General features: G+C 49.1%; 1 protein-coding gene across 2 annotated transcripts in view; it reads right to left on the reverse strand.

The window, feature by feature from the left end:
- NSF (N-ethylmaleimide sensitive factor, vesicle fusing ATPase) overlaps positions 1–7,397 on the reverse strand; it is a 78,088-nt gene extending 70,691 nt beyond the window's left edge. The window contains exon 1 of one of the 2 annotated variants that reach the window (XM_083808952.1): positions 7,271–7,397. In XM_083808952.1, the coding sequence (XP_083665078.1) occupies positions 7,271–7,282 (12 nt within the window). In that variant the 5' untranslated portion in view covers positions 7,283–7,397. Of the gene's footprint in view, positions 1–4,909; positions 5,017–7,270 lie in introns of those variants that run through there. The other variant, XM_083808953.1, reaches the window with a different exon arrangement.
- Positions 7,398–12,063: the final 4,666 nt, after the last annotated feature.

The following is a 12,063-nucleotide window of genomic DNA, read 5'->3' on the forward strand; positions in this document are numbered from 1 at the left end:
TACCCTAAAGGACAGAAGAAATAGGTATAAGCTGATACCAACGCTATCACTGCTAACAACTAGCAGTTAAGAAAGGGTTCCTAACCAGCAGAGGAAGGCAGCACTGTAATAGCCTATAGTGGGAAGCAGTACAGACGAAACTAAAATTATGTGAAAATTATGAAAGGGATGGCAATGCGATGCCTACAACAGGGAATACACTCAGCAACGGATGCCGTAAATGCTGCGTTTCTAAAATTAAAAATAAAAAAAAAAATCTGAAGGAGCTAATAACAAGTTGAAGGTTTTTTCTGGACATCTGAAAAAATCCTCTGACAAAGCTCCCAGAGTTCTGCAGCCCTGCTTGCACAAGGAGAGATCAAACACCTACAAATGACCGTTTGGAAAGAGTCACCCTGGCAAGCCAGTTTCCTTTTCTGATCTACAGCCGCACAAAGAGCCCTGCAGCGCCCGGCAGGTTACGCATGGGGTCCCCCAGGACAAGCAGCCCTGAGGCTGCTCAGCACCGTCCTTCCCATCTGCTCCTTGTGACCGCTAGGTTAGTTGGCTGGAAGCTTTTGTTCTGATCTGGAAGGAGCTGTATTCTCTCTCTGCGACAAGCTCATAAACACCGATCTTCTCCTATTAAAAGAGGAATGATTGCATTAGGGGGGCAGCAATACAGACGCCAACAAGCCTCCGCTGTATACATGACACACACATTTCCATTTGCTTCATCTAACAGCAGACACCTGCTTCCCTCACAGGCCTGAGCGGCAATACAGAAATTACTTCCATCTTAACACGCGAAAGCCACTTTATTAGCACAGAGGCACCTATCTTAGCAATTCGGGGATTTTTTTTTTCCTAGGGTGGTGACTTCTGCTTACTTTTTGTTTGCAAAGTTTACAGCCAGGTGAGGTCAGTTCTGCAGGGAGTTTCGTTACTTCGGTGCTATTTCATTGGGTGCAGTTAAGAACCTGCATGTAGCTTTGGGGATCTGGCTGTACTACTGCCAGTACTTTGCAACGTTATCAAAAACAGAAATTATACTTCCAGGACTAAAAGGCTTGCCTGGTCAAAAGGCACATGAGAAACAAGTGTGCTAAAGGAGAACTACAAGCTACCAGTATAGTGTCTATAATCTAATTAAATAGGTTGTTCGCCCAGCAAAGATGTCCTTCTCCGTATCAGTTCTTCACAGTATTATCAGAAAAGTGTTATCAGAAAATGTATCTGTACCCCTGCTGCTCTGCCATATAATCAGAAAGCTGTTCCCTGAGCGTGAAAACACCAGCTCCACTTTCCAATTAAGAAATAATGACCCAGAATACCTGCATTTGTAATTAACACCTCCATTTTTGGAGTTGATGTTGCCTCACATTTCTTCCAAGAGCCAAGCAATCAACTATTTAATTACAGGGAATTGCTACTTGTCGTGTTTCATCTAAACCTCTTTGAAAAATCCTTAAAAGAATGAAACTTTGCGCACCCACAAGATATTAGCCTGGGATGCAAGTCAGAGGACTCTGATAGGCTAGCTGGGAAGACACCTACTGGATGCAAATTCCTTCCATTTATTTAGAAAAATTACTCAATGGCAACAAAGACAAGACTAAAAATATTCTCTTGAACTTGGAATTTGCCCTGTGACAGCCTGAGATGCTGCCATCCCTTGCTTATTTCCAACTCAGCCCATCAGTGACGGGCTGTATCCGGCACTGACAACTGTACCAAGTGCTCCCCAATTACAGGCAGCTCATTTCTACAGAAAAAGCAAGCAACTTCACACAACTTCAGGGCATAACTTACTCCAGATTTTTTCTGACAGAAGGTCTCTGCCTTATTGCGGCCCAGGAGACGCCAGAAACGGGTTCTATCTTTTTCTGCTGCAAATACTTAACCCTTCTGAACTACCTGCCCTACATACATACGGAAGAGCACGCCAGCACTGGAACAGGGCACGAGAGTGCAAGAAGAGCGATTTATTCAGCCTTGATTTAACAAGCAGTCGTACCAGTTGGCTCCAACCCCCAGTAACAGGATCCTGTGCTGAAGGCTTTTCTATTAACCGTAGCGGCAGTGTTCCTTGCTTGAATTTCTCTGTTCACAGATCTCCTCCAACACAACTCTCCAACTCCTGAAAGTCAAGAAACTTGTGGAAACGGCCAGTAAGGAAAACTAGTCACAAAATCAGGTCTCTGCCAGAGAACAGCCTGGATTTGAGACAACGTCCTGACGGCTATGCCTGGCAAATGGCTGCATCACATAGAGACCACGCTCTGGCCCCGGTCTCTCCAAAATATTTCAGTTACTACCTTGTCACTATCTGTCACAGCGTTCAGGGGTCAGCTAACAGTCACTGCATCAGCTCTTCCTAAAGCTTGTCCCCTCAGAGTGCCTTTGGCCAGTAGCCACCAACTCCCATCAGAAAAAGACGAAGACCTACCATAAAAAGCTATATTTTAGTTTTCAGACTTCTAGTACATTTTCACATAAAAAATGAATCAACAAAAAATTTATTCCACTGAAAACCATGTCCTGCCTGGCAGGCGATTTAGCAGAATGTAACCACGACTGTTTTCCAAGGAATGCTTTTCTGGGGACTTAAGCAGAGCCGATGTTATGACAGTTACGAGCTTTCTCCAAATTTACAGCTAGGGCATCTCCCAGACCACAGGGTCCTCTCCTGAACAACCCCTGTGCACTAAGAACCAAGGATAGGCAGAGAGAAGATCTTGTTATGGAAGAGAGCAACATTTAAGAAATTCACGCTTAAAGGGAACCACAAAACGATTTTTTGATTTTTTCCAGATTTTTTTCAACTCCTTGGCTACAGATGGCAAGTTCTGGCCTGCCTTAGCAAGAAAAGAAGTAGCATAACAACATCTCCAAAAGCTGAGGATGAGAGGCCACACTGACATCTCCCTGTTGCATTGTCTTACTCAGTATAAGCTTGGGGACACAGTTTCTACAACACTAAGCCACGCAACAGATTAAAGGTAATCAGAGATGACAAGGTCAGATATCCCATGGCCGCAATCATTTGTGTGGTCTCACAGCTGGCAGATTTTTATTCCAAATAATCTAGCATGGGTTTTCATAAACCAGCAGTCCTGTAAGAAGCACACAAGTGTATTTGCGATGAGTTCACAAGACAAGTACATAGCTGCAGAAGAGGTCTAAACCATTCAGATTTAGTTTTCTTCCATTCCCCTAAAACACTGCTAAAAAAAAAAAGTTCTTTACATTATGCTTTTTAGTATTTCCAAAAGTGTAAGTGATGACAGAAGAACGAGTACCACACTAAGAAAGAACCAAGCTGATTCACAAATGTTTCTTATGTTGCCTAATGACACCTGCACCTATGAAGTGAGGTTCCATATGTTAGCAGAAGAGGTAAGAAATCAGAATTTATAGCTTTAATAAACATGAAACCTACCTTCATTATTTCAAAGCTTCTACGAAACTACCCAACCTAAAACTGTCCTTTGAGTGCAAGGAGTACAAGAGAGCACGCGTTAGTCCAGCAATGTCTCCAGCGTCACGTTACACTGAGGGGTACAGCCTGTCCCTCGCTGCCATTCCCACAACTGCTGTATTTTCTCAATTTGACAGTCGATTTCAACAGATATCTGCAATGCATCTTCTGCTCAAATCACACGCTCGTCTAGAGAGGTTATGATACAGTTCTGCAAGATAAACTAAAGGCTACGATTAACTGAATGAAACCAAAATCATCTCCAACTAAATACAGATAGAAATTTCTTCTGAGAGGCAAACAGGCTAGCGTCTCCTACCACTGTGCCAACGGGAATACCATGTGATGCTTAATTCACATATATGAGTCCCAAACAGCAAATAAAAAAAAACGAAGATTGGGTTACACAAGTTGCAGCTATCACAGAACTGTAATAATCCTTCACAAAACACACACCAGTCTCTGGTGGGGATCATCACCAACTTCCACTCTACCAAGTCGACATTCAGCATGCATGACTCTGAAGGAAGACCTCTTGCCAGCTTGTAAGGGTAGAACTGCAGCCATGTAACCCTGCTTCATCCCCTACACCACTCGTCTACGTAGCTCCTCAATGTGGTGCAGATACGAGCAGAAACACAGCTCGTTCTGGATCAGCAGCTTGACACTGGCTGGAATAAGGCTGAGAAGTCTCTAAACGCGCCACATGCTAAGAAATCATCTGGCCTTTCTACTTTCCTTTGAGAAGTAATTCCTAACGAGGTGCACGTCAACGACCTACAGCACCAGCCATCTTCCAGAGGCCCAGTCTCAGTGCAAGGGAAGCGGAACTGACCACGGATGGAGCCAGACAGCTTTATGCGTTCCCTCCTCTCTCACAGACACTGACCGACGTCCTCGCAAGCTCAAGGGGCTGCCTGCGTACCTCGTGACTGCATGCAGAGATAGAGGACAAATTGGAACAGAAGCAGCCATTATTTCTAATCAGCATAAACTATTTTTCCTGTAAGCTTCCATCACCATTAACCACTGTATCCGCCTTGCAACTGAGGAAAGGCAGTGCAATTAAGGGAGTAGAGGAATATACCTGAAACAGCACTGGGCATTAATAATATTTGGCCTATCATTTGTATCCATTATTTAAAATGTTAACAGACGATTTTGTCTCTCTTCTACCTCCGGAAAGCCATTCATTTCTCTCTATAAAAGTATGCATACACAAGTCAAATCACGTGAGTCTAATAAAATAGACTAAGCTCTAGGTTGCGTTGCAGGACATTTTTTCAGGCCACAAGTACTCACTGAAGCTTTCTTTATGCGTTCTCCAGGTTTAAGCACTTTTTAAAAATGTTGACAACAGAACAGCATCAGTGTTCCAGCATCAGACTCACCTGCTGTATCTAGAGATATCACACACCTCCATCCTCCTACCCACTGTTCCTTACTTACATAGACAAGGATCACAACAGGTCCAATGTCACATCCGAAACGTATGCTGTTGCTTGCTCATCTGACCTCTGCATCATTTTCCGAGCTGCTGCTATCCCACATGCAAGCTGGAGGGAGCAGACAGCTTGTTTATTAATTTACATTAACAGCATTCACCATAGTGCATGATTGGACCAGGCTCAGAAAATGCTATGAAACACTTTGCTTAAGAACACTCTTCACGGCATTAAATAATCTGATAATTCGGCAACAATTATATTTATAGATAATTCATGAAAATACGGAATAGCAAGAGGCTTCCTGGTAACCCAAAGGAAGTATCACCCTCTTGAACTGCCAGATTACATGACAATGAAGCTCCAACCTTTCTCCTAAATTTGCATAAATCCCCCCTTTTCTCCACAAGGCATCCAAGTTAGCCTAATAAAGGTAGATTTTTTCAGGTTCTTGCGGGCACAAAAGCACAGAAATAGCTCACAGCAGCAGGAAAAATTGGGGCCGATCCCTCTCCTTACTCCCCACAACCTCAGTCACCAGCACTCAGACCATTCATGAAGCCTTTCCAGCACACCAGGGCAACTGAAAACTAACTCAGTGAACTATGTGAATGGTTCTCTGTGAACTCAGCATGCCAGGGTACCCAGCGAGCAGGGACAAGACAAGACGGCAGCAGGCAGATTAGTTTAGGCTACAAGGAGTATCACAACAGTATCGTTTGTTATGGCTAAAATGATCTTACAACAGATGAAAGCACTGGGCTCCTGATTTTGGCAAGACAAGAAAACTGAAAAACGCTAGTCAAACAAAACACAGATTCCTCCTGGATTAGCTGGTGGGATCACTGCAGCAAATATTGGGGTGACGAAGAAAGATGGAAGGAAGAAAGTGCGACCACAGATCTGGAGCAAGGACAGAAGAAAAGCTCTTCATAATAGAAAGACTGCATAACACGATTTTTTTTTTCTCAATTAACAGCAGCATTTTTGAGGTGGCACTCCAGCAAATCTGCTCACCTGTGACGCATAGCTTATCACTGGGCCAAATTTTTCCCCACTGCTCTACACCACACCACTGCACCATCTGCTGTTGCTTCCACCAGACAAAAACACCATAGAAAAAAAACTACCAGAAAACCTATTCCCCAAGATCTCAATCAATGAGATTGTTGGGTCAAGACAGAAGATTTCAGCCTGAAGCAGGCAGTAACGAGAAATGTGACTTTCACGAGCTGGCGTCCAGCAGAGGATGACTGAGCTCACGGCACAGAGCTGAGCAACCTTAACTGCGGCTTGCAGCTCTTGGAGCTTGGACCTGAAAACAGAGGGGATATACCAGGCAATACGAGAGTGATTTAACAGACACGACTGTCCTTTTACGTTTTAAGGCCTTTTTGACCGCTTGCTAATTTTACCTAAGCAGTCACCAACAATTTTTTATTATTATTATTTTTAACAAGCGCGCAGTAAAACCCTGCACAAACCTTAAGGGGTGTTTTAACACAACACAGCTTGGACCCACGTCACGGGATGGTGCTTGGCCAGTGTCCACAGGCCAGAGGAGTCAGTAGGGTCACAGAAAACCCGCCCCATATCCCACCAGGGCCTCAGAGCACTCTGGGGGGACCCAACAATCCCACCCCACAACCAGGAAAAGGATCACCTGGGGCACCCCAAAAACCTTTCCCTGCTCCCCACAGTGCTAGAGGGCCATTATAACCTCACAGCATCCTTAGGGAACCCTAAAGCCCCTTCCAAACACCAAAGTACCACTGTGGCTTCCCAGAACTCTTAGGGGACCCAATGATCCTGCCCCACACCCCATATGGTGCGGGCACATCCCAGCCTCACAGTGCTCCTAAAGGAGCCCTAGAACCTCACCCACAGCACCGAGGGATCACCAGAGCTTCACAGCACCCTCAGGAGACCCTAAGACGCCCCCCTGCTCCCCCACAGGAACCCCACGGCACCCCTGAGGGATCCTAAATCCTATCCCACATCCCAAAGGGAGAGGGGTCACCAGACTTCACAGCACCCCTGAGGGAACCCCCTCGTCAAGGGGTCGCCACGGCCTCACAGCACCCCTGGAGGACCTCAAAGCACCCCTGGAGGACCCCACGGCCCTACCCCACAGCCAGAGAGCCCCCCCACAGCCACACCGCACCCTCAGGGCGCCCCAAAACCCCAATATACGAGGAGAGGGATCACCACGTCCTCACAGCACCCCCACCCCGCTCAGCGACTGCCCTGCGAGAAAGCACCCCCTCAAAAGCCGCTCGTAGAGGAGAAAAGCGACCCGAAGGGGCCGCACCGAAGGCGGGAAGGAGCCGCGTCCCCCCCCCCGCCTTCTCCTCCCCTCACTCACCCGCCCCGCCATCTTGTCGCTGCGCTCAGCCCGCAGCGCCGCCTCTCAGCCGCTCCGCAGCGCCGGGCCCGCCCCGGAGCCGCCATGGGGCGGCGCAGCGCAGGCGCCGGGCAAGGAGCCGGGGCCCGGCGGTGGGCCAGGGGCTGCGGGCACCCGGAGGGTGCCCGCAGCCCCTGGCCCACCGCCGGGCCCATGCGTTTTCCGTCCCCATGGGCTAGAGAATCGGCCCACGGCTCCGAAGTAGGGTAAAAACCACTAGGCAACAGCAGGGAAGTGAGGAAATGTAGAGAGAAACAAGCCCACAGACACACAGGGCGGTGCAGCAGGAGGGCAGGAGGTGCTCCAGGCACGCCGCACAAGTTTCCCTGCGGCCTCTGGAGAGGCCCCTGGTGGAGCAGGCTGTCCCCCTGCAGCCCGTGGGTCCCCGGCGGAGCAGGTGGATGTGGTCTGGAGGGCGCTGTGGTCCATGGAGAGCTCCCACGGGAGATGCAGCCCGTGGAGAGGAGCCCACAAAGGAGCAGGGGGCTTGGGGGGAGCCGCTGCCCGTGGGGGACCCGTGTTGACGCAGCTGGACCCCTCCACTCTGCCTTTGTGAGGCCCCACTTGGAGCACTGTGTCCAGGTCTGCGGCCACCAGCACAAGAAGGGTTTGGATCTGTTAGAACGGGTGCAGAGGAGGCCACAAAGATGCTCAAAGGACTGGAGCAGCTCTCCTATGAAGAAAGGCTGAGAGAGCTGGGGATGTTCAGCCTAAAGAAGAGAAGGCTCCGGGGTGACCTCACTGCGGCCTTTCAATACTTAAAGGGGACTTATAAAAAAGATGGAGAGCGACTCTTTGCTCAATCAGATAATGACAGGACAAGGGGGAATGGTTTTAAACTAAAAGAGGGGAGATTTAGATTAGAGGTTAGGAGGAAATTCTTCACTCAGAGGGTGGTGAGGCACTGGAACAGGTTGCCCAGAGAGGTTTTGGATGCCCCATCCCTGGAGGTGTTCGAGCAGGTTGGATGAGGCCATGAACAACCTCATCTACTGTGTGGCATCCCTGCCTATGGCAGGCGGGGTGGAACTAGATGATCTTTGAGGTCCCTTCCAACCCAAGTCATTCTGTGACTCCGTGGTACAGACATGTATTGGAGGAGTTCTTGAAGAGCTGCAGCCTGTGAGAAGCCCACATAGGATCAGTATGGAGTTCCAGCCCCGTGGGAGAGACCCCACGCTTGAGCAGGGGAAGGGAGTGACCATGAAGGAACAGCGGATGAGGAAGTGTGCTGGGCTGACTGCAGCCCCCATTCCCTGGGCTGCCCAGGGGAAAGAGGTAGAGAGGAAGGTGGATGGGGGACAAAGGTGATTTTTAAGTTTGCTTTTTGTTTCTCACTGCTCTACTGCTAGTACTAAGCAATAAATCATATTAATCTCCCTCAGCTGAGTCTGTTTTGCCTGTGACAATAATTGGTAAGGAATCTCCCAGACCTTATCTCAACCCGTGAGCCCTTTACATCATATTTTCCCCCTCTCTTCCTTTGAGGAGGGGGAGTGAGAGAGCAGCACTGGGGGCTGGCAGGGTGCAGCAGGAGGTCAGCTGGCTGTAGCAGGGGACACGCAGGGCTCAGAGACCTTTCACATCTCCAGGCCCCTGGACAAGGAGTTTTAAAGAGCTTTCAATGAGCAGTTTCACAGTTCTTTGTGGAATAAGAGGGACTTTAATCTTTCAAATTGCTGCTAGTAGGCAGTGCATCATTTAGCAGCAGATAGTACTTTAAACGGGATGCTGTGGCATTCTCCAATAATTGGTAAATCCAATTACTTACCTTTTCTTGAACTGCCTTTCCATTCAACTGCATATGGCTTATACTAATGGCATCTTGCCATGCTTTAGTTTGTGCTAAAAATTACAGGTGGGTGCAATCAGAAAGCCAGATAAGAGGAGTTTAGCGCTGCTACTCCAGTCTCGTACCGTGTGCTGGAGCCTGGAGTCAAGCCCATTCTTTGGTAGGGAGCGCCAGGGGCTTGTAAAGCCAGTTGCTTGGCCTTCACTCCTGACATGGCTGTCTTCTGCCCGTGCAAGTCTTGCTTCTACAGGCAGCTGGCGTAGTCTGGTCCAATTTGAGTACTCGCTGAATCTTGGCAACCAGACTTCTGGATATGGATCTGCATGGGGGCCCCCCATCCTGGGATTTGGCTGAAACAGTGCTTCACTCTTAAGAACAAATCATATCGGGTAAACTGTCTCACACTGAGAGATGAAGAGAGCTGCATCCCCCAGTGTAATGTTCCGCGGGAGAATGAAATTCCAATTATGGTCTTTTGTCTTGACTTTGCTTTGAAGTAGGAAGGCAGCAAACAGTTGGACTCCAAAGCAAGGTTCAATACTGTCTCCAAAGCTGACCTCAATGGCCCGGAAATCAATTCTGGGCACGAGTTCTAGTGCATTAGCAACCTGTTACATCAACTTCCTGTGGAGGGCTTCGACAACATAATAAAATATTAATATTGATTTAACTGCCAGTTAGCTGCCTTGAACAGGTAGTAATGTCAGTGGTAACAGAGTGGGGAATGCAGACTTCATGCATGGGGAGAGCGGGGGTCCCTTCAGCAGGCAACTGCAAGCTGGTGCTCTAAGAATCTCCAACTAAGAACTGACAGGTATGGCTGCAATTTGCTGTGTATTGTCGGTGGACATGAGCTCTGCCGAGTTAGATGCTTTACAAGGAACATCAAGACTATGGAGATAAAAGCAGCAACTAAAAACATTTTGCAGTAGCTGTATTGCAAACACCTGCAGTAGTGCAAATAGCCTGTCAGCTTAGGGGAGGTATCTGCTGGGCAGTTCTTGTTGGTGGGGGTTTGCTTCGTGGCCTCAGTTAAATGTGAAACCAGCTGTGAGGCCGACATGTAAAAAACACCAGTCAGATGAAACAGCATTTTCCTCTGCAGTTGGCAAAGCTGCCTGGTCTGAAGAGTCATCCTTGCAGGAGTCAGGTACCATGCTGCTGCACCCCCAGCCATGAACTCTGGCTAAACAGCGTAACGGGGGGGATTTGCTCAGCACTCTGAGCTTCCCAAAGCTCTCTGCCCTATGGCCTTGAAAAGTCTTTTACAGAAAAAAGCACAGGAAATATGACCTCTGCATCTGCAGGGAGATAGTCCTGCTATGGACCGCTCAACACCTCACAGCCAGCCTATAGCACGGTCTCGTAACATGTAAGACCCCAGCTGAAGTCCAGGCTGCTGGGCAGACTTCAATTTGCAGCAACTCTTCCTACCTAAACTGAATGTGCTTATGGCTCCTGATAAATGATTTTGCAGTGTGTGCAGCCCATTTTAATGCACTATTGCACTAACTTAGTAGGGAATTTGGAGTCTCCAAGACAGAAAACGCTGGTTAAGTCATGTAAAATCTGGCTGCTGGCAGGTAATACCTGTTGAGTCCCTGCTCTGCCCTTACACAGCCACTAACTAATCCACCAGGGCAGCCTTTCTGGCCCAGCTCCTCCAGAATCAGGCCTGGGCACTACTACAGTGCCCCCAGCTCCAGCAAATGGTAGAAGAGTGCTCATGGCACTGGGACCTGTGGGTTAAGCCTTGGAAAGCCAATGCCAGCCTGGTTCACTGATTGTTACTGCTCTGGATGGATAGAAGAGGGGATGGAGCAATGGGTGAATGGAAGGTGGAGGTAGATGGAGATGAGGAGAGAAGGGTAGAGGGAGGGGAATAGGTGGAGGGGTTGAACTGAGGAGAAAGGGAGAGAGGGCTGGAGGTGGATGAGTGCACAGGGAGGCAGGAATCACCATGATCGTTCTTGGTGCATTAGGGACAGCACCAGGAGCCCTTCCCTCCATCACCCTCCTGCTCCTCCCCAGCAGGGCCTGCAGCTCCTGGGGCTCTACCTGGCCTCTGTCTGTGTAGTCCTGTGGCAAGGGAGGAAGGATCCTTCTCCAGTTCGAGCTCCAATCTCCATGCAGAGGCCTGGGAAGGAGGCCTGGAGGCTGCTGGAGGGCAGTGGCTGCTTGGGCTTTAGGATGGGATCTGGGGAACAAGAGGGCACATAAGGGAATGGCAAGGGTAGGGTGCCAGGTTTGTCACTTGGCCTCTGTTTCCCCATATTTCGCCTTTTTTTTTTTTAAGGAAAAAAAAAAAAGGCAAATCTTCCCAAACCAAACACTATGGCTGCACAAGTTTCTCTTCAGGTCCAAGACCAAAGATGTTCCCGGCCCCCCGTTTGGCCCAGTGCTCCAGCCACAAGTTGCCTCCCAAGTTACCAGGACTGCACCCTGGGGAGCTCTGAACATAGAGCTGAGCCTGCTCGGAGCAGGGTAGTGGAAATCACTCAAGAGCCTTCGCCAAGGCATGCCCCAGAGCTCTGCCCCACAGCCGGCCTTTCCGTGGGGCAGGGAGTGAGGGCTGATGCTGGAGAGCCGTGAATGTGACAGAACCAAGACCTTCCCCACTCACCCTGCGGTCTCCCCAGGCGAAACCTCTCGGTCAGGCAAACACACCTGCGTCCTGAATCCCAGGGCAGGCAGGATGGCTCCTGGCCCTGGTGAGCTTGGGGAGGCACAAGGGGCAGGATCAGGCCCACCACAGAGCGTTTTGCAGCAGCCGGGCTCGTCCCAGTGACCTGCCCGTGAACCTGCACAGGGCCAGGCTGCGGTGCGCTGAGGGGAGCTGGAGTGCTGGAGGCGAGCTGGGCAGGGAACGAGAGAGATGCATCCAAACAAGCGCTCGCAAGTCATAAGAAAACATTCGGGCCTCTATCCAAAAAGAGTCATCGTGCGGTTATGGCAGCAAAAA

Source organism: Anser anser (assembly GCF_964211835.1).
Source record: "Anser anser genome assembly, chromosome: 23".
Classification (NCBI taxonomy): domain Eukaryota; kingdom Metazoa; phylum Chordata; class Aves; order Anseriformes; family Anatidae; genus Anser; species Anser anser.